Here is a 23,619-nt window from a genome sequence, read left to right as displayed (position 1 = left end):
TGAAAGACTTTCCAGCTCTGGTGCACCAAAGATCAGGTTGAGCCTTTCATGGGGCCAATTCCTGCGATCCTGGCTTTCCTTAAAGCGGGATTAGACAAGGGTCTAACAGTGGCATCTCTCAAGGTACAGGCGACGGGCCTCTTGTGCTTCCGGGCTCGAGGGGGAAAACAATCTCTGGCATCTCACCTTGATGTGACCCAGTTCTTGAAGGGGAGCGCTCATGCTGCATCCTTCCATATGTTGGCCGTTTCCATCCTGAAACCTTAATATAATTCTGAAGGGCCTGTCCAAGCCTCCATACAAACCTCTCCATGAGGTGTCTCTTCTGAACCTCACGATGAAGACTGTATTCCTGGTGGCAGTAGTCTCCATGAGACAGATAACAAGATTTCAGGCTCTTTCTTGTAGAGAGCCCTTCTTAAGGATCTCAGAGGATGGGATTTATCTGCGCATGGTATATGTCCTACCGAAGGTTGTGTCAGCTTGTCTTGTTAACCAAGAGGTTTGTTTGCCTGCTTTTTATCGAACAAGCAAGATGAAATATTACAGAGGCTAGATGTTAAAGAGTTCTACTCCACTACCTGGAAAGGATAAATGAGTCTCACCTTTCCAAACATCTTTTTGTGCTAATTAGTCAGTCCAGACTAGGCAGACCAAGGCTTCTATCTCCAGATGGATTTGCATGGCAATTTTGTTGGCGTACATCGGCTGAAACAAACAGCTGTCTTTTTCTGTTAAAGCTCATTTGACCAGAAGTGTAGCATCTTCATGGGTGGAATCCCGGGCAGTTCTGCCCAAAGAGATCTGGGCAAACAGCTACTTGGTCTACTCTCCATACCTTTATAAAGTTCTACAGAGTGGTCATGACGGCTCGAGAGGACACCGCTTTTTGTTCCTCAGTCTTGCGGGCAGGCTCATCTGTCCCTCCCTGGATGTCTGGCACAGCTTTGGTGCATCACATAATGTACAGACTCCTGTCTATAAGTAACAGAATGAAAGATTAGGTTCTTACCTGGATAACCTTGTTCCTGTAAATATACACATGAGTTTGTACATTTCGCCCTGTGCATTCTGCAATTTGCCTATTTTCTGCCTTGGACAATTCTGTGGTCTGTAACTGGAGTTCTCCTGTCAGTTGGATGAACATGTATGATTAGCTACCTAATAAAGTATTGAGTTATTGAGCTTTGGCATTTCTTATGTGTTAGTGCTAGTTACACTCAGCAGGTAGGTTCATTGATAAGCACTTATGTTACAAGTTCATGCTAATAATGGTTCTTTTTCATGAGTTACAGGGCAGAACAGAAATGTATGTTGTGTTATTTCTGGGAAAGTTTCTTGTGCCCCCTTTCTCTTTTTTCCTGTTATAGAGGAGCTTGATGCTTTGGTACAAACTGAAGAGGGAGCTATAATCCACTGGGGAAGGAGGAGGAGCTGAAAGATGTGATTGATACCCTTCTACAAATGATTTGTGAACATGGTTTGATCACCTAATGTACAGACTCCTGTGTATATTAACAGAAACAAGATTGTCCAAGTAAGAACCTACCGTATTTTCGCGGATATAACGCGCGCGTTATACGTGATTTTACGTACCGCGCATACCCCTCGCGCGTTATATGCCTGAGCGCGGTATACAAAAGTTTTTAAACATAGTTCCCACCCCGCCCGACGCCCGATTCACCCCCCCAGCAGGACCGCTCGCACCCCCACCCCGAACGACCGCTCGCACGCGCTCCCACCCGCACCCGCATCCACGATCGGAGCAAGAGGGAGCCCAAGCCCTCTTGCCCGGCCGACTCCCCGACGTCCGATACATCCCCCCCCCGGCAGGACCACTCGCACCCTCACCCCGAAGGACCGCCGACTCCCCAACAATATCGGGCCAGGAGGGAGCCCAAACCCTCCTGGCCACGGCGACCCCCTAACCCCACCCCGCACTACATTACGGGCAGGAGGGATCCCAGGCCCTCCTGCCCTCGACGCAAACCCCCCCCCCCCAACGACCGCCCCCCCCCAAGAACCTCCGCCCGTCCCTCAGCCGACCCGCGACCCCCCTGGCCGACCCCCACGACACCCCCACCCGCCTTCCCCGTACTTTGTGTAGTTGGGCCAGAAGGGAGCCCAAACCCTCCTGGCCACGGCGACCCCCTAACCCCACCCCGCACTACATTACGGGCAGGAGGGATCCCAGGCCCTCCTGCCCTCGACGCAAACCCCCCTCCCTCCAACGACCGTCCCCCCCCAAGAACCTCCGACCGACCCGCGACCCCCCTGGCCGACCCCCCCACCCCCCTTCCCCGTACCTTTGGAAGTTGGCCGGACAGACGGGAGCCAAACCCGCCTGTCCGGCAGGCAGCCAACGAAGGAATGAGGCCGGATTGGCCCATCCGTCCTAAAGCTCCGCCTACTGGTGGGGCCTAAGGCGCGTGGGCCAATCAGAATAGGCCCTGGAGCCTTAGGTCCCACCTGGGGGCGCGGCCTGAGGCACATGGGCCAAACCCGACCATGTGTCTCAGGCCGCGCCCCCAGGTGGGACCTAAGGCTCCAGGGCCTATTCTGATTGGCCCACGCGCCTTAGGCCCCTCCAGTAGGCGGAGCTTTAGGACGGATGGGCCAATCCGGCCTCATTCCTTCGTTGGCTGCCTGCCGGACAGGCGGGTTTGGCTCCCGTCTGTCCGGCCAACTTCCAAAGGTACGGGGAAGGGGGGCGGGGGGGTCGGCCAGGGGGGCCGCGGGACGGGCGGAGGTTCTTGGGGGGGGGGCGGTCGTTGGAGGGAGGGGGGTTTGCGTCGAGGGCAGGAGGGCCTGGGATCCCTCCTGCCCGTAATGTAGTGCGGGGTGGGGTTAGGGGGTCGCCGTGGCCAGGAGGGTTTGGGCTCCCTTCTGGCCCAACTACACAAAGTACGGGGAAGGCGGGTGGGGGTGTCGTGGGGGTCGGCCAGGGGGGTCGCGGGTCGGCTGGGGGACGGGCGGAGGTTCTTGGGGGGGGGGCGGTCGTTGGGGGGAGGGGGTTTGCGTCGAGGGCAGGAGGGCATGGGATCCCTCCTGCCCGTAATGTAGTGCGGGGTGGGGTTAGGGGGTCGCCGTGGCCAGGAGGATTTGGGCTCCCTCCTGGCCCAATATTGTCGGGGAGTCGGCGGTCCTTCGGGGTGGGGGTGCGAGTGGTCCTGCCGAGGGGGGAGAAGAATCGGACGTCGAGGGGGGGCATCAGGCTTTCAGGATGGGGACAGGACTTCAAGGGGGGACAGGCAGATCTTCAAGGGGGACAGGCAGACCTTCAAGGGGGACAGGACTTCAAGGGGGGACAGGCAGACCTTCAAGGGGGGACAGGCAGACCTTCAAGGGGGGACAGGACTTCAAGGGGGACAGGCACGGAGAGGCGGGGCAGTGCACCGAAAGTCAGGGCGGGTGAACGGTGAGTCGGGGCAACCAGAGGAGAGTCGGGGCAGTGCACCGAAAGTCAGGGTGAGTCGGGGCAACCAGAGGAGAGTCGGGGCAGTGCACCGAAAGTCAGGGTGAGTCGGGGCAACCAGATGAGAGTCGGGGAGGGCGAAAGGAGAGTCGGGGTGGCCAGAGGAGAGTCGGGCAGCATGCGCGTTATATGCCTGAGCGCGGTATAGAAAAGTTTTTGTACATATCATCGTGATTTCTGCGCGCTATACCCCTGTGCGCGTTTTACAATGGTGCGCGTTATATCCGCGAAAATACGGTAATCTTTCATTTCTTGACACCACAGTTTCCATCAACAAAGGCTATATATTAAATTTTAAATATCTTCTTAGTGACACACATAGAGGGGGGGCAGTGAAAATAATTTTACATAATAAAATATAATATGATTTACAATATGTAATGTATGATTGAAAAGTAATAGAAGGGTAGGGGGAGGGAGGGGAGATAAAATACATTTAGAATATAATGTATTAGATATAAAAGTGATATTGTGTATTTATCAATTGTACTTTAATATTTTGTACACTTTATGTAAAAATTGAAAATAAAAAATAATATATAAAAAAAACAAAAAAAAACAAAGGCTATATAAAAACATCAATATATACGAAACCTACAGACAGATGCAGCTATCTCCAGCAGTACAGCTTCTAGTGCAGAAGGCATGAGTCTTGAACCAATGGGTTATTTACCTCTAATGTAAGCTGTGTAGAAGACATCATTTACATTTTTCAGCTCTGCCTTCTGTATCACTGGGCTGTGCTGTAGCTCCTAAGTTTCACCTTCTACACATGAGTAAGAAGGTGTTTTTTTGATCTGCTCTGATTTTACTGTATTATTTGGGGGGGTTTATCTGGATTTTGAGGTTTTTTGGTGCTTCAGAGGTCCCAAGTGTTCTGGGGCAGCTCTGCCTGGTAAAGGCACAGACTCTGTGTTGCAAATCTGTAACTGGGAGTGTAACCCTTTTACAGGGCACCTACCTAGCTAGTCTGCTTAGCACTTTTGGTGAATCAGGGACCATTCCCCTGGTAGCGAGGCTCGCTCCTGGTTGTTTCCAGAGACTGAGTGCAGGCTACTATATTTATTAGCAAATTTGTATAAACGGTATCTATAATAGCCCATTGATGTGCACCTTCTGTTAGAGAAGTACATTTAGTGCCTGCTGCTTCCACCAAGTGGGTTTTAATAGATAGTGTGATTAAGACCAAATTGTTGGCGCAAATAGGTTACTTGTTTCTCTAAACCAGTGGTTCCCAACCCTGTCCTGGAGTACAACCAGCCAGTCGGGTTTTTTGAATAGCTCTATTCATATGCATGAAAGAGATTTGCATATAATGGAGGAGACAGACATGCAAATCTGCTCCATGCATATTAGGGCTGTCCTGAAAACCTGACTGGCAGGTGGTCCTCTAGGACAGGGTTGGGAACCACTGCTCTAAACAAAGAATTTCTTGGTGTCGTGCTTTCTTCTGAAAACAAAAATAGCAATAATTTCTCCCCACAAAACTGCTTTAGCAGTTTCTCAGAATGAGTTCATTTTGATGTTCTTAGTTACACACTACATATGATTTACATTTATCAACTAAAATAGTAAAGAATTGATTATCTCCATACATTTGAATAGGAAACCTTCATTGACACCCAGTTGGAGAATGAAGAATTAAACGTAGTTGCATTTCCACCTACATGTGATCTGAAATTTCTATTGGTCCTATCCTCACCCAAGGATATTGCAGAGAAGAGCTCCCTAGATGCAAATAGATAATTTATCCTAGACAAGATGGAGTATGCCCTCATAAGAACAAAAGAGTTTCCATACAGTGACAGAAGATCCATGAAGCCTGTTTCCAACAGTGACCAACCCAGATTGCAAGTACCTGGCAAGATCCAAAGGAGTAAAACTGATTTTATGCTGCTTATCCTAGGGAAATATGGGAAATATGCTATCCAATTTAAAATTGAAATCATATATATATACACGGATGACATCACAATAATTATTGAGACAACAAAATCACTTCTAGAGAAATACTTATAACTGATCACTCAACATATAAATGCCAAGCCTCAGAGACCGATTATTCAAGCCAACCCTGCTGAATAAAAATTCGGTCAAGATCTCAATCATTGGCCTATGGCATAGAAAAGAGCTATTTTTTAGTATTTTTTGCTCTTTTTTTAACTCTTTTTTTAACTCTTTTTGACTTTTAAATAACTTTAAACTGTTTTTATAAATGTTTACAAAACATCCAATGATGCAGAGAAAAGTGCATAAATGTTAAAGAAGCACTTAGCTTAAATGTAGAACGGCACTGTATCCAAACCCAACGGGGCCGCCGTTTCACCTGCGATGGCTTCGTCAGGGGAAAAGCATTCACAGTGCCTAAAATGAAATAAAATTCAATTCAAACACAATTCAGTAAGCACAAGATGGATGCATTGAATCAATAAATATTTAAATGCAGTATTTTTAAGAAACAGCAAACTTACGAGAGGTGTATAGCCTAGTTCCTTACAATTCAGTAAGCATCCATCTTGTGCTTACTGAATTGTGTTTGAATTGAATTTTATTTCATTTTAGGCACTGTGAATGCTTTTCCCCTGACGAAGCCATCGCAGGTGAAACGGCGGCCCCGTTGGGTTTGGATACAGTGCCGTTCTACATTTAAGCTAAGTGCTTCTTTAACATTTATGCACTTTTCTCTGCATCGTTGGATGTTTTGTAAACATTTATAAAAACAGTTTAAAGTTATTTAAAAGTCAAAAAGAGTTAAAAAAAGAGCAAAAAATACTAAAAACACTAAAAAATAGCTCTTTTCTATGCCATAGGCCAATGATTGAGATCTTGACCGAATTTTTATTCAGCAGGGTTGGCTTGAATAATCGGTCTCTGAGGCTTGGCATTTATATGTTGAGTGATCAGTTATAAGTATTTCTCTAGAAGTGATTTTGTTGTCTCTATTGCATTGACATCACAATAATTATTCCCATAACCTCACTACGGCAGGGAAGAGATAAGAAATGCTTCATATGAATAGATGGGAGTAGGGGAGAAGAAAGAGGGAGGAGATGGTACATATGGATAGAAGGGAAGGCATGGAAAAGTAGATTTTGAGAAAAATGGAAGAAAGTTGAATGTTAAAAGTTAATGCTAAAGACGGATGTATGGCAGAAAGTGAAGGAGCGAAAAACAGCAAATGGATAAGGTAGCCCTGGATACACAGTTAAGAGCACAGACAGAAGGATGTACAACCAGAGACTGGGAAAGATGGGTTGAAAACCAAAATCAACAGGCAACAAAGGTAGGGTAATTGATTTTATTTTCAATTTAGTGATTGAATTGTGTCAGTTTTGAGAAATTACCTATTTTTCGCTCCATAAGATGTACCTTACCATAAGACACACCCTAGATTTAGAGGAGGAAAACAAGAAAAAAACATTCTAAACCAAATTCTCCCTGCCAGGCTCTGTACCCTGCTCCCCCCTCTGATGGTCTAGTGGTAAGCCGGGGCAGGGCATAGAGCAGGCAGGCCTAGTGACAGGCAGGCAGGCAGGCCAGCCTAGTGACAGGTAGGCCGGCTTAGTGACAGGCAGGCTGGCCTAGTGACAAGCAGGCAGGTCTAGTGGCAGGCAGGCCGATAGGCCACACCCCCCAGTACCTTAAATCATCCCCCTATACCCCCCATGTACCTTAAATCATCACTCTAAACCCCCACGTGCCCCCAGTACCATAAATCATCCCCCACATATCCCCCAGTACCTTTTTTAATCATCCCCGTACCTTTAATAATCCCCCTCAGTACCTTTTTTTAATTTCTCCCATCTTTCCCAGCCAGCAGCACACAGGCCAGAAGCGCCACATATTTTTAAAAAAAAAAAAAACCCCCTCCACCACTGCTACAACTTTAATCCCACCCACCCGCCTGCCCACTTGCCATTGTACCTGGTGGTATCCCGATACCGGATTTCCTCTATGATCTGGCTTTATAGCAAAATACATAAAGAGAATATTATTATGCTTTTCCTTATCTGTAGTGTTTTTCTGGCCTTGGCTGCAATCCATATTCAGATTTTTATTTTTGTATTTATGCACCAACTTTTCATAAGTTTCTATTGGACGCGGCCTTAACTTTCACATATGCTTCTAACTAGATTTACCCAGAAACATATGAAAAGCAGACGTTATATGCAGAAAAAGCTACATTATACTCCACAAACATGTCTTGCACACTATCCATTCCATTACCGCTTTATCGCGCCCCCTACCAGCCAGCCAACACCACTGCTCACCCACACCTCTGGAAAAATTGTCTTGCATGAAACCGATCCCTGGTGCAAAATTAGTTTAGGGACCACTTCTCAAAAGGAAATAACATTATCAGGTAGGACATAATTTTCTCATATGTGATCCCAAAAAATTCTACAGTCTGAAAAAACTAAGATTCATCAGACCCTACTTCTATAACCATCACTTTGCCATTCTGGTTCAAATGCTAGTCCTATCACAACTGGACTACTGTAGTTCTCTCTACATAGGTCTAAGCTCCTCACTAATGCTCAAATTACAAATGGTACAGAACACTGCAATAAGGCTATTTTTAACATTAAAAAATACGATGCCATATCAGAATACTATCGCAAACTCCTCTGGCTACCTATAAATGCACAAATAACATCCAAATTATCATGCATAATGTTCCATTCCCTTCATGCCATCACCTCTGATTCCATATTTCTCCTCTTTTCTAAATTCTTTTTCTCATCCTCCAGAATCTATGTAACCCACCAAATGATTATGCCAGCCTCCAAAGGAATGAACTACAAACAAATATTTAACTCACTATTCACATATACTGTCACCAGGACCTGGAATAGCTTACCTATATCTATTAGAACAGAGACGAGCTACATCAGATTTTGAAAAAAAAAAAATGAAAGCATTCCTTATACTCCTTCCATTTCTCTCAGATGAGCTTCACAACATCTCTTATGTATTCCATCTATAAATCATATTAACATAATGCGCACATCTATATTTTCAGTAACAGCACCTACCCTATGGAATGCCGTGTCTGTGCATTTGAGAGAAGAAACATCCTTGATTCGGTTTAAATCAAAATTAAAGGCATTTTTATTTAAAGACGTCTTCAACATATAATCTTCCTATTAAGGACGCCCTATAAGCATCTCACTTCTTTTAACCTGATTTTTAATCCCCTCCCTTTTGTTTTTGCTTTATTTGTAACTTTTCTTTTTATAATATAGTTCTTGCCCTTCACCTGTTGTACCTGTTTGTATGTCCGACTATATTTAAGTCCATTGAACATTGTATATGTGTAAAACCACATTTTTAATTGTACACCATTTAGAAACTTTGTATAAGCAGTTTAACAAATTTTTTTAAATGGGATGAACACAGAGGATCTAGAATCAGAAAATAATAGTAAATATTGAAGAACTAAGGCAAGTACTGGGCAGACTTGCACGGTCTGTGTCTGTATATGGCTGTTTGTGGGAGGATGGGCTGGGGAGGGCTTCAATGGCTGGGAAGGTGTAGATGGACTGGAGTGAGCTTTGACGGAGACTTCAGTAGTTGGAACCTAAGAACAGTACCGGGCAGAGCTTTAGATTCTTGCCCAGAAATAGCTAAGGAGAAGAAGGAGAAAAAATCCCCAACAAATTTTTAGATTGAATCAGGTTGGGTAGACCATAATGGACAATTTGGGTCTTTATCTGCCATCATCTACTATGTTACTTGGAAACTTGGATTCCTATTTGACAGATTCATAATCGACTGATACCTATAGTCAACATAATTATCTCTCTCTTAACCCAACAAGTATCCAAATCTACAACCTTTGTTGTTCAACCACTTAAATGCTTCAGCAAACACTTCAGTATCTTTGCAAGTCTCCCCTCGACTTTGGATTCTCTTTAAAAAAACCTGTATAAAGTAATTATCAAGTTCCTCATTGAGTATATCCACATATTATTAATACCTCTGTAAGCCCTCTCAACTGTATCTGTACTCACTAGTGCAGCTATAAGAAGTAATTATCATGTTCTCTACTTTGTAATGCCCCATGTTCTGCATGGGTATCATCACTTGTAATTCGTAACTATAAGAAGTAATTTATCTTGTTCTCAACTATGTAATGCCCCATGTATGGTATGGGTCTCTTTGCTTGTGAATTGCCTTGAACCTGTTCTGGAAAAGTGCAGTTCAGAAGATTAGATTAGATATGTCTGAAATAGTACTTTAAAGCTACATTATGGTGTAAAAGAGATAAGAGGAATGATTCTTTCTGTAATAGGCTCCATAGAGGACTCCAAACATTCATTTAGATTCAAGGCGTCTCCTCCACTTCTTAAAAACCTACTGTTCTCAAAATCCCAGCTGAATGCGCAATAAGATCTTAAAACTGCATCATCAAACATTCAGTTCTTTCATCTTGTTGACTCTGCTCCTGAACATTGTGAAACACAGCACAGAAATATTATGTAGCTTACATTTTTTTAAAATGGTCATGTTTCAAAATAGAATTAAAATAAGAGAAACATAGAATCAAATATGCACACATTGTCAGTATCACATTAGTGATAATACTTTAATGGATATCAAACTCACTATAATCTAATGCAGGGCCACATTTTGGATTTGTTGGTAATTGGAGGGCCACATAAAAAAATAGTTAATGTCTTATTAAAGAAATGACAATTTTGCATGAGGTAAAACTCTTTATAGTTTATAAATATTTTCTTTTGGTTAAGTCTTAATAATAATATTGTCATTTATAGCTAAAGAGATAAGATCAAGAAACTGTTTTATTTTACTTTTGTGATTATGATAAACATACCGAGGGCCTCAAAATAGTACCTGGCGGGCCGCATGTGGCCCCCGGGCCGCGAGTTTGAGACCACTGATCTAATGGGGTGGGAGTTGGAATTTGCTAGCCTACCACCAAAATATCCCTGGTCACTTCTCATAACCATTCATAAATATTTAAAAAAATTCAATAACCAGCTCTTAATTCCTACCAGTGCCCAAACTTAAGAACTACCCAAGCAGTCCTCCAAAATGACCTTGATTCTGATAGCAGAAACAAAGTGTACAAATTCATCATTTGTCCTGCATACAGACTAAGTTTTAGCTTATTTTGGAATTTCCTAGAGTTCCACATACAAATTGATGGGAATGTTGGTAGTTCTGATTATATAATGTTGATATTTTATTGTACACCTTACTGTGAAAAATAGTTAAAATGAAAGGGAGAGATTTCTGCTTCAAATTTTAATACAAACTTCAACTTACATCAGACATTGGTGCATTGCATACAATTTAATTCAGATTGACTTGAAAAGGAGTTGATCCAAAAGTATATTTCTCTGTGAAATGGGGAATAGTCACTTAGTTTGACATGTTTTTGTCTCATCAGGTTGTTCAGAAGTTGACTCAGATGATTGGGAAGAATGTGAAGCTGTACGATATGGTGCTGCAGTTCTTGCGTACCCTATTTCTCCGCACACGGAATGTGCATTACTGCACTCTGCGTGCAGAGCTACTCATGTCACTGCATGACTTGGACATCAGTGAGATCTGCTCTGTTGACCCATGTCATAAGGTACTGAGTGTTTTGCTGCGAGTATAATAGAGAGAAGTCCATGTTCTGCTACTGTTGAGTCCAGCACTCTTTGGTGCTTCTATTCCCAATGACAGATTTTTAATAGCAGACCTAAAAGAAATCAATCAATTTGCTAAAATTACTGTTTGATAGCACTTAAAAATTTCTTTGGGGATCTCAGTGATGCCACCTGCAAAGGATTCAAACACGTGGAGGGGCATAATCAAAAAAAGCGTCTAAGTCCCCTTTTGGCCTAAGTCCCTAAACGTTCAACCCAGAAGCAGGGAAAGTGTCCATAACCAAAACAAATGTCCATATTTTGATTATGGCCTTCCCCTGCCTAAATGCCCAATCTCCACTATGTCTAAAAGTACACCTACAGCACGTCTACACTTTTTAGCCATAATGAAACAAAAAAAATGCCTAAGGCAAAAACGTCCAACAGAAGGGCTTTTAGGCGAAGGAGGAGTCAGTCCTTCGCCTAAAAGCTGGATTCTGTAACCGGTGTCTGTCAAAAACAACACCGGTTACAGAATCCACCCCCTCCCCACAACCATCCAGGCAGGAGGGTGCCTGGATGTTTGTTGGGGGGGGAGTGATCCATCGCGGCAGGAGAGATGCCTCATCTCCCCTACCGCGATGCCATCACTCCTCTACTGGAACTGCCGCGGGTCGCGGCAGTTCGGGTAGGGGAGATGAGGCATCTCTCCTGCCGCGATGGTTAGGTTGCCGGGCCGCTGAACTGATGGCGCCAACGGCCATCAGCTCAGCGGCCCGTTTTTCGGCACTTAGACCTGGTTTTATTTCGTCTAAGTGAAAAAGGTCTAAGCGCCGACTAAACTGTATTGGTTATACCTGTTGTATGGCTAGGTGTAGGTCAGCCCACCTCCCTACCACTGCCCGCCCTTTCCCCTCCTCTAAACACACCTCTTTCTCTCTGTGCGTTTAGAGGCAGGGGAAAGGCCTAAGTTGTTTTTAGATACGTCTAAAAACCAGCTTTGGTTATGGGTACTTGGACGATCAGGCTTTTTGATCGTCCAAGTAGCCACTTAGGACAATTTTTAGACGTTTATTTTTTTTTATTATTACCCCCATAATGTTTAACTTTGTACTTAGTTTTGTCGAATAGGGGAAGATCTACCAACATGACTCGTATTTAGAAAATAGGTTGTATCAAGATACTGTACTCTCTGTCATCCCGCTTCTTCCCTCAAACGCAGCATTCCAATATATATATATATTTGTGGAAAGGAAGGATGCGGAAGGGGCTTAATTTATGTATTGAAGATGATATTAGAAAAGAAATTCTAGTGATATATATGATTCAATTGATGTAATATTGTACACTTCTTGTAAGATGGAAAAATGAATAAAGAATTGGAAAAAAAAAACCCAACTATGTTTCAAAAAATATATATATATCTAATTAATTTCAGACTAAATTTTTGTAATTGAAATTGGAAGTATGTTCCCTTTATTTTTGGTTGTTTCCTAGAGAAGTATATTACCTGGATAAAATAAGCAACTTTTTTGGACATTTCACACAAGTTCTTGTTATGAAATGACCCCTTTTATCTTAGTAGGAAATATGTTTAGTAAACAAACTCCCATAGTAATTTAACAATTTCTGTCTCTTCTGTGCTCTTTACTGTAAAGCTCGTTCTCCGAGGGCAGAGTTTTTCCACACACAAGTGCCATCATCTATGGAGCCCTGATGTGGATGCTGCCCAATGTACTGAAACTTTTGGCAGGCCTGACTGCATGCATGCCTTCCCACCAATTTGCCCAACTTGTATGCAGGATCTTCAGTTTTCTCATCTGCAGACCAGTACAGAAATGTAATGTTCTCTCCTCAGAGAACTTATTTTTTGCTATTTAACCTCCTGCTCATTTTTGTGAGTAGCATATGATCTTTCTCTTTTTTTTTTTTCCTTTTCTTTGTTTCCCTGCCTGGGATTTCTTATATTTTTTTTGAGTGTTTAGAGGTTTTCTTTCTTGTTCCATGGCTCATGGCTCCCTGAGGCCTGAGCTCACAACCAGGTTTGTTTTTCAAAAAAAGAAAACTCCTGTTTGTTTGTTTTTAACAATTGAGTTGTTTGATTTGCAGGGCTGTTTTCCCCCTCATGTTCCAGAATCTTTATAGTAGGTTCAAGCAGTGCACTAGGACCACATCTGTGGCTGACCCACTTAACGTGTCTATCTTGTCTGGTCCCTGATCATAAGTCCTCCCATTGTTCTTTTTGTGCCCAAATAAAGTAGAAAACTCAGAAAAGTTGAGAGGCTCTGCATGAGACACTTTGGAATGTCAAAGTCCTGTCCATTGGTTTTGGCATCGAAGGCATTGGTCCCCATGGCTTCTGGAGCTGCTCCTAACACTGGATATTCATTGACATAAAGGTGCTCTCCCCATGCCTTAATGTTGGGCACCCATAGTGCCTGTTTTGACCAAGCATCATCAGACCTAACTCTGAGGACTCGCATGGATTTCTCCTCATCCTCATCAGCATTAAAGGACTCCAGTGCTAAGCATTGAGTGAAGGCAAAACAGCATCAGCATTGGTCCTCCTCAAGCATGGAGCCAGAAGCTCCAGAACACCTACCACACTGGTACCCATGAAGGATCAGCACTGTTTCCCTCTCCTTTGAAGCAGTGCCGATGCATCAGTCTCTTTAGTCTCCAGTTCGATGGGCTTTACACTCAGGGGTGCTGGTCCACTTAGGAGACTCAGCTTTACCTCAGTCTCTTTGAACTGAAGGCAATTTGGAACACTTTAGACTTTCAAAGATCAAATTGTTCTAATCCAAACAGAGTCAAGTTGTCATGCACTTTTCGTCAACAAGCAAGGGAGTACAGGTTCCTAATCCTTTTGTCAGATTGTGGCAGTGGACCTCCCACCATGGGATGGTACTCAGGGCCACATAACTAGCAGGCAAGAACAACAGTCTAGTGTAGAGACTGATCTAAGTGATGAAACTACTCAAGTACAACCATTGCCCACAAGATCTTCTGAGAGTGGGGCACTCCCTTAGTGGATCTTTTTGCCACTCATGTCAACAACAAAGTTCTTTTCAGGTCTGTTCCAACTCAGGGGCCACAACAGACTAGCATCAGATGCCTACTTTAAACATATCTTCCCATTCCTCTGATTGGAAAGACTTTGTTGAAACTCAAGCAAGACTGTGGCACCATGATTCTGATTGCACCTTATTGTCAAAGACAGATATGGTTCCCTCTTCCCATGGAGTTATCTTCCAAAGATCTTTGGAAATTGGAGTGTTTTCTGGCCTTCATCAAATGTTGAAAGTGTAGAATTTGAATTTCTTCAACTTCTTAAAGGTGTCTCCAGAATCTGGCTGGCTCCCAGAAAAGATTCCACCAAGAAACATAGAAATAGACGGCAGATAAGGGCCACGGCCCATCTAGTCTGCCCACCCTAATGACCCTCCCCTACCTTTCTCTGTGAATAGATCCCACGTGTCTATCCCATTTGGCCTTAAAATCAGGCACGCTGCTGGCCTCAATCACCTGTAGTGGAAGACTGTTCCAGCGATCAACCACTCTTTCAGTGAAAAAGAATTTCCTGGTGTCACCTCGCAGTTTCCCGCCCCTGATTTTCCACGGATGCCCTCTTGTTGTCGTGGGACCCTTGAAAAAGAAGATATCTTCCTCCGCCTCGATGCGGCCCGTAAGATACTTGAACATCTCGATCATGTCTCCCCTCTCTCTGCGCTCCTCGAGCGAGTATAGCTGTAATTTGTCAAGCCGTTCTTCATATGGAAGATCCTTGAGTCCCGAGACAATCCGGGTGGCCATTCTCTGCACCGACTCCAGTCTCAGCTGTACTTTTAAATGGAGGAGGTTTGCCATTTGGTTTGAGGACAAGACCCTAGATTTGCTGTCTTGGATCTGCACAAAAACTGGTTGAATACCTTCTACACCTTTCTGAGAGGTCTGAGAACTAACTGTAAGGAATTCACCTCAGTATAATTAGTACTTACCATTAACCCAGGTATATTAGATAGAGTGGGAGCCCGCTGGGACAGGGAAAAATGCTTGAGTACCTGTATAATTTGTAATCCACATAGAATTGTAGGATATGCGGAATATAAATTATTTAAAAAAAAAAAAAAGTTAAGCCCATCCAGAGAGCCTCTAGTTGTTTGCTTCATGAAAAGTTTGCTATTGACAAAGCCCCCTGTAAATACTCTGACTCAGTCATGGGACCTCAAAGTTGTCCTTACCCAGTTGATGAAAGCACTTTTAGAGCCACTTTATTCCTATCATCTGAAGTATTTGACTTGGAAAGTCTTATTTTTAGTGGCACTCACTTCAGCTCACAGAATCAGTGAGCTTTAGACCCTAGTAGCTGATCCACTTTACACACAATTTCATCATAACAGAATAGTTTTCTGCACCAATCCTATGTTCCTAAGGAAGTGTCAAAGTTCCATCTTAGCTAGTCAACTGTTCTTCTGACATTTTTTCCAAAACCTCATGCTCATCCTGCACTGCACACTATGGACTGCAAGCGAACCTTAGCTTTCCATCTGAAGGGGACTGAAGCTCATAGACAATCCATCCAACTTTGTTTCTTTTGGCCCAGACAGGATAATGACAGCCATCAGTAAACACACTTTATCCAATTAGCTAGGAGACTGCATTTCTTTCACTTATACCCAGGCTGGATTAACTCCAGAGGGTCATGTCAGAGCTATGGCGACATCGGTAGCCAATTTGAGGTCAACCTCTATCGAAAAGGTTTGCGGAACTACAACATGGCCTTCAGTCCATACGTTCACATCTCACTACTGCCTTGAGTAGAACACCCTATCCAACAGCTGGTCAGTCAGTTCTGCAGAATTTGTTAGGCGTCTAGAATTCAACTCCACCCTCCTAAACTCATTCTGTTTTGCTCAAGGCTACATTTTCACAATAGGCCTGCTTTTGTTGTTAGTGTTGTTGGTTGTGGGTAGCCTTGCTATTTCAAGTTCCTATTGACCGTTTGTTGTTTCTGGTGAGCCTGGTAGCTAGGGACTCCCACATGTGAAACTGTCCTGCTTATCCTCAGAGAAAGTGAAATTACTCATCTGTAGCAGGTATTCTCTGAGGACAGTAGGCCAGGTATCATCATGCACCCTTCCACCTCCCCTAGGAGTTGAATTCTTGTACTCTATATTTTTACCAAACTGTGGGTCCTACGTGAGTTGAGCTGGCAGGGAGACAAGCACACTTGCAGTCAGGTCTGCCAAAGGCTTCTGGAATTCTCAGTACATGGGCAGCATATGCACTGAAGCTCTGTAGATGACACATCCACATGTCAGAATACTTGTCCTGCTAGTAAGTAGAAAAAGTAAAACAAGATTATTATTGTAGATAATAGTTGATCATTCTGTGAACTCTGTTGAATGGAAGCCAAGTGTCTCTGTTGTAGTGCATGCCACTTGTGAAAATTGGTAATCCTAAGTATTAGATGTTGAATGTTTGGGTGGTAGCCTGCACATGGCAATAATTTGGGGATTTTTTTTTTTTCTTTCCCTGCAGTTCACCTGGTGTCTGGATGCCTGCATTCGTGAAAAATTTGTGGATAACAAGAGAGCTCGAGAGCTGCAAGGTTTTCTTGATGGTGTGAAAAAAGGACAAGAGCAAGTCCTGGGGTAATTACAATGTGGTAGATCGGGAAGCTCAGAAAATCATTCTAAAAAGGGTGTGTGTTAGCATTATAGGAAATTGGGCTCCCTACAGACTCTGATGCCTGTATTGCATCCCCGTAAGAGTCATTCAAAGACAATAGAATTTATAAGCTTTCAAGACAACACAAGCCTGTTTTTCAGAAGAAGAAACAGACCAATAAGCTTCATGGAGCCCATCATCTTTGGGTCAGTTTGGGTCATCACAGTCTGCAGAAAAATTCTGGAGTGGAGGTGTGGTCCAGTGGTTAGAGCTGCTGCCTCAGTCCCCAGCTGCTCCTTGTGACTAGGCAAATCACATAGCATTTCATTGCCCCAAAATAAGTACAGTGGTACCTTGGTTTACGAGCATAATTCGTTCCAGAAGCATGCTCGTAATCCAAAGTACTCGTATATCAAAGCAACTTGCCCCATAGAAAATAGTGGCAATGCAGACGATTCGTTCCAGAACCCAAAAGGTGGCGAGGGGTGGCCCAGGGGTCTGTACCTGTCGGGTGCGGGGTGCTGCAGCGCCGTCTCTTCCATCCGCCTCCTCCGTCCGTCAGCCACTGAAGAACCCCGCAGTGCCACTTCGGGGGGATGCCTCTTCCGTCTGGCGGCCAGTCTTCCACGCCAGGTACCTTCCGCATGTTGGAGAGCCTTTATCTGAGCCTACGCAGCTGAGTGCCGTCCCACCTGCACATTGCGTATGACATGCACAACGTCAATGATCATACGCAGTGCTCGGTTTGCAAGACAAAAGTTTGGTGAGTGTTTTGCTTGTCTTGCACTCACAAACCGCGTTACTCGCAAACCGAGGTTCCACTGTACTGCCCCTACTTACCCAAACAACCGCCTAAATCAAAACCCTACTACCAGACAAAGGAGAACTCAGTCCCTATTTATATTCCCCCCCCATTCAAAGGTACTCAGCGCAAGAAGATGTTTGACAACCTACTAGCAACGCAAGCAGCGAAACTTGACCACACCATCTCCAACTTATTGACAACACGAATTACTTTAAATCATTCCAAAAAGAAATCAAAACCCTGCTCTTCAAAAAATTTATACAGCTCTCTTAATTCCTCCCCTTATCTCCCCCTTCCATTGTAATCCCTCCCCAAAGTCTCTTCTCATTCTACAATTTCTTCATCTTCAAATACTCTACCATGTAAACAACTCCTTAAATTGGAACTGTAACCAACTCCCTAAATTTAATTCCCATGGAAATGTCCAGTTATCTTCTTCTTTTTTTTTTTTTTAAATCCAAAATTCCTAAATTGTATTTTTCCTGGAAATGTCCAGTTAATCTCTTTTGTAATCCGCCTAGAACTGCAAGGTACGGGCAGAATAGAAGTCATTAATGTAATGTAATGTAATTATAAACACAGAAAAGGTGGTATTACATTCTGACATATTCTGCCAAAGCCCTTATGAGTTCATGGCAGATAACAATATATTTCTATTACAGGGAATAAATCCAGTTAATCATATCGCAATGACAAATATTCAGATAGAACATTGACATTAGAAGATGATAAATTTCAAGATAAAATTTTTTAAATAAGAATGTCTTTAAAGGTTTTCTAAAAACAGTATATTGACCTATTGTATTAAAATAGGGAGATCATTCCAAATTAAAGGAGCCTGATAAAAGAAGGATGCCTTCTATTGAACAAATGATCTAATTGTCTTTGGTGAGGGAAATTGAAGATAGAATTGCTTCCGTAGAATATGACCTGGTCTTCCTGCTAGTAATTAAATCAATTCCACTAAATAATATGGCACCTGGCCATATAGAAAATTACTAAAGGGTCAGTGGTCATATAAACATTATATTCTCTTACGATCCTTCTGCATTCTATATGCTAGGGGGCTCATAATCAAAAAATAAATATGTCTAAAAACCCGCCTAATTCGGTATTTGGACGATCTAAAAGACAAGTTGTCCAATTGCCAATAATTGAAATGGGTTTTAGATGTACCTAAAAACAATTTAGACCTTGTCAGTGTTGCTGTACGACCAGAGCTAAAAGGGGCGTTTTTGTAGGAGTGGTGAGGGCAAGATTTGGACAGGACATGGGCTGATCTAAACTTAGTCATACTGCAAGTATAACTGAAACTTAACAAGGCTGCCTGGATGGAAGTTGTACGTTGTGACTTAGGCCATGTAAAAACAGGTCTAAGTGGCATAAAGGTATCCAAAGTGACCAGATAAGTACTACAGACACAAAGTACAGATGCCAACACGTTGCCCCAGTGATCACTGACCCCTCCCCACACAAACACACACGCAACACCATAAAAATCATAATAAAAACATACACATCTGCCTCCAGAATATCAGCACCTGGCAGCCTGGCATAGGAAAGCCTAGTAGAACTGCACAGAGGTGGCTTAAGTGATCTTGGGGGTGGGTTAGTGAACCATGGAGAGGAGGACCCAGGCCCATAAGCCACTCTAATCACTGCATTCATGGTGAAACATTGCACCCCTCAACCCCCCAAACCCTTTTGTACTGCCATATAAGGGGCATCTGCAGCCATAAGGGCTATTGGGGTGGTAAACAGGTGGGTCTAATAGGTTCTGGGGGTGTTTTGAGGGGCTCACCATGACCTATAAGGGAGTTGTGAGATGTATATGTGGCACCCTTTTTGTGAAGTTCACAGCAGTGCCCTGTAAGGTACCCCGCTACTCTGGTGCAATGTTTGGGTGGTCAGTCCATCACTTTGCTGATCCCATCCACGTCCAAAATGTTCGGGGGGGGGTGGATATTTTGGACGTATTTTTTGGGAATGGACATTTTACTTAGCCAACTAGTGACTTAGGCCAAAAACGGACTTAGACGTTTCTTTTGAGTATGCCCCTCCATGTGTTCAATCTCTTCCCACAAACTGGGAGTTGCAGAAATCCAAACACTTTTCTGAGCATGTGCTCCTCCTACCTTAGAGAGTGAGTTAGAGCCCCCTACAGTTTCATTTTCTGCAAGCAATCCGTGCAGAAATCTTTTTGAAATGCTCTTCTTATTTTTTTGCTTAATGTTTGTCTTTTTCTGTGGCTTCAGTGCTTTGAGACCCCTTTCCGGTGTCCTCTGTTAGAGGAAAGGAATCAGTCCTGTAAGTCCGGACTGCTACTTCATGGAGAAACTTTGGTGGATCCAGCCTGCCGTGTGCCACCATTCTTTGACTCTAGGTCGATTCCCCTGGGAGTTTGCTTGCCCACTGACCTTGTCAGGGGCTTAAGCGCAGGCTGTATGCATCCTGAGTGAAAATTCCCCGGGTTTCAGGGCACAGGCTACATTTCCCGCCCCAGGTCACGTGGAGAGAATCCATGGGTGTGCAGGTTACAGTTGGTGTCCAGCTAGCAGTTCAAACATCTTCAAATCTGATCAATTTGGAGCTATTCTGATGCAGAAAATCATTTCTTCCATTCAGCTGCTGTGTAAAAGAACTGACAGGCAAGGCACTTCAGTGACTGTGAGTAAACCTCCATTATTTCCTATGGGAACTTCAGGGGTTGTTTGTAAAATGTGTTAACACTCGTTTTTCACAGTTTCTGAGGGTAGGGTAGGGCCTCAGAGGTCCCTCACCTCTCTAGACCCCCAAATCGCTATTTTGTATTTTTAGATTTTGTTTATTTTTACTGTTTTTGGCGCAAATTCTCTGGCAGTGGCAGTTTTATTTCTGCCTCAAAACCCCTCATTTTGATTAAAGATTGTTTGGGATGAACTCCCCAGCCCCTAATCTGTCGAATATGTGCCTTGATTGAGCTGGATCTGCAACCGTGTACTGGGGGAGGGTGCGGGAACTTCGAGCATTACTCTTTCAGGTCCTACAGGGCTGGGGAGCCGTCCTGGGTCCGTGATTATGGGGAAATATTTTGCTCAGAGGCCATTCTTGAGTTTGGCACCAAATGCTTACATTCCAAGTCTGGCGGCTCTTTTGGCGCAGTGTGAATGCCTTAGCAGGGTCCTGTAGTGCACTTGGTGTGAATTGTCACTAAACTTTTTTTGGCTCCTCTGGAAAGTGTATTCTTCGGATCCAGCTCATTAGACACAGCCAACGGGCACGTCGATTTCTTCTAAACCAGTTGCGGCAGTGGTGGGGTCCCTTTTCAGGAGCCCTCTTATCCAGCTATGGCTGAGCTCAATTGCATTGTGCCATATGGATACTAAGCCGCTTTTTTCTCCTGATACTGCTTTTATTTTAGATCCGGCTGATACCCTTGCTGGGACTGGTCAACATAGTTGCCCTGAGAGTTCGGATTTAGATGAGACTTTTTCAGCAGGTCTTTTCAGCATGGTTTTGTCCACCATTTTATTGCTGGGGTTCTGCAAGAGCGCACACACAAAAAAATCCTCTTATTTTTTCATCCTCAGCTTCTAGGTCTGGCTACAGGACAATAGGATGCCCAGGCTGCTCTTTCCGGCTCTCTTAAGCTATGTCTAAGCTTTCTTCACTGGTTCCTGCTTTTCAGTAGTTTTGAGTACCCTAAGGTGGATTCCGCCGTAGCACAGGATACCCGGTGCATCAACCACTAGTGATGGAGGAGTAGTATTTAAGGACTCCCAGAATCTCACACTAGAGGTTTTATTTATATATTTCTTTTAACCCTTTTTGAAGTGCCTTCTTCGGGTTTCTAGGCAGCAGCAGCCTCCTTTGTGGTGCCCTCTGTGGAAGTGGAGTCTGTCCACAGCTAGTCCTGGACAGTATGGATTAAATGGCAGACGCCCTTTCTGATCTCATTCGAGTTCTTACTGCTTATGCAGGTGTCTGCGTGCTGGTCCCTTTAGTTCTGTCTTTGGGCTGCCTCCAAGGCCACTTTAAGCAAACTTCCTTTACAGGGTCAGCTTCATTTTTGGACAGGTCTGGATGACCTCAGGGCTGGTGTTGCTGATCACTGCCCTAAGTCTCTCCCTGTGCACAAGTCTCACTGGACTTTGAAATGGGACAATAGTAATTTTTGTCCCTCATGCCACTTTCATCGGAGATCCTTGGGATCTTCCTCCCAGAAATATTCCCAGGGAAACGGTCCCCGTGACAATTCTTCCATTCCAGCTTTCATCAGACATCCAGATCCTGAGCAGCTACTGCTCCTAAACAGCCCTCCAGAGGGCCGCCTTGCTCAGTTTTCCTAGGAATGGACTCGCCAGTCCTCAGATACATGGGTGCTGGACAGCATTTGGGAGGGGCACAAGATTGCTTTCTTTTGCCTGCCTCTGGTTTGTTTCTGAACTCGCCGGCAGTTTGGCCGGACAAGGAGTCAAGGGTCCATGCTACTTTGCAGCGTCTTTTGGACATCTGAGCACTAGAACCCATTCCTGAACATGAATTGGGCTTCAGCAGATCCTCTTTATACTTCATCATGCCAAAGTATGTCTCAGAGAACTAGAGGCCTGTTCTGGATCTCAAGTCTGTCACTCACTTCCTGCAGATCCCTTATTTCCAAATGGAAACCGTGCACACAGTCATTGCTGTTGTCTCTCCTGGGGAGTTCTAATGTCCTTGGATCACATGGAGGCTTTCCTCCATATTCCAATATTTCTGGAGCATCGCAGATTTCTGTGTTTTCATTTTCTACAACAGCATTTCCAGTCTGCGGCTCTTCCCTTTGGGCTTGTGACAGCTCCCTGCATTTTCACCAAGGTGATGGTTCTTATAGCGGTTTTTCTCTGCAGGTAGGGTGTCCAGGTCCATCTTTTCTTGGACCTCTGGTTGATCCAGGCTTCGTCTTGACACGAGTGCACCCATACGATGGAGATGGTGGTCTCTGTGCTATAGAGCTGGGGTTGGATTGTCAACATCTGAACGTGCCATCTCAGACCTTGGAGTATCTGAGCCTTCTGTTTGACACCCAGCAGGATAGTGTGTTTCTTTCTGAGCCACGCAGTCTAAAACTTCAGCGGCAGATTAGAGATCTTCTGAACCTTCCAGCTCCACTGCCCTGGCATTATCTGCAGGTGCTGGGAACCATGGCAGCCTCCTTGGAGGCAGTACCCTGGTCCAATGTACCCATGTGCCTTCTACAGGAGTCCCTCCTCTTCAGAGGTCTTCACAACGTCATCCCTTTCAGATGCCGCTCCCCTGAATGGCACCAACATGCAGAAGTCTGCACTGGTGGCTTCAGGGAGAAGCTCTCTGCCAGGACAAATTTCTTCGGATCTTAGAGTGGTTAACTCTTATGACAGATCCCAGCCTGTCGGGTTGAGGTGATCACTGCGGGGACCGCTCCATTCAGGGGCAGTGGTCTCCTCATCAGCAGTGTTGATCGATCAGTCATTTGGAGCTTCAGGCGATTCACCTGGCGTTACTTCCAGCCCACTCTGGAAGGAACAGCAGTGCACATGTTCTCAGACAATGCCACGGCGGTGGCGTATATAATTCATCAAGGGGTCATAAGAAGCACTGCCTTGGGCCACAAGACTCGCATGCTGTTTAACTGGTTGGAGAAGTCTTCTTTTTCTCTTGGCAGCGCAAGTGGTGGGAGTCCACAGACTTCCTCAGTTGACAAGTCTTGGACCAAGAAGAATGATCGCTCTCACGGAAAGCATTTCCATCTGATCATACAGTACTGGGGTTGACCCCCAGATGAATTTGATGATGTCAGTAGAGAACTTGAGGGTCAGGCACTTCTTCAGTCATTGAACAGAGCATGGAAACTTAGGGTTGGATGCCTTTATTCAGCCTTGGCCACCTCAAGAGCTCCTTTGTGTCCCCTCCATGGCCTCCAGTTGGTCAGGTCATCCGCCGGATAGCGATATATCCCAGCTTTATGATTAGAGTTTCTCCAAACTGGCCTCGTCGTCAGTGGTTTGCAAATCTTGTCAGTCTTCAGTGGGACTAGAAACTCAACTTCCGTCTCCATGGCAATCTTC

The 23,619-nt window shown here is 44.4% G+C and overlaps 1 protein-coding gene across 1 annotated transcript in view; it reads left to right on the top strand.

Annotated features, from left to right (window-relative positions):
- Window positions 1-23,619, top strand: part of NELFB (negative elongation factor complex member B) — a 139,623-nt gene that overhangs the window by 32,188 nt on the left and 83,816 nt on the right. The window contains exons 5-6 of the mRNA XM_033961919.1: window positions 10,893-11,078; window positions 16,621-16,733. Of these exons, the coding sequence (XP_033817810.1) occupies window positions 10,893-11,078; window positions 16,621-16,733 (299 nt within the window). The remainder of the gene's footprint in view (window positions 1-10,892; window positions 11,079-16,620; window positions 16,734-23,619) is intronic.

The sequence above is a fragment of the Geotrypetes seraphini genome, chromosome 10 (genome assembly GCF_902459505.1).
Source record: "Geotrypetes seraphini chromosome 10, aGeoSer1.1, whole genome shotgun sequence".
Lineage (NCBI taxonomy): Eukaryota > Metazoa > Chordata > Amphibia > Gymnophiona > Dermophiidae > Geotrypetes > Geotrypetes seraphini.
This window is presented reverse-complemented; position numbering and strand designations above follow the sequence as displayed.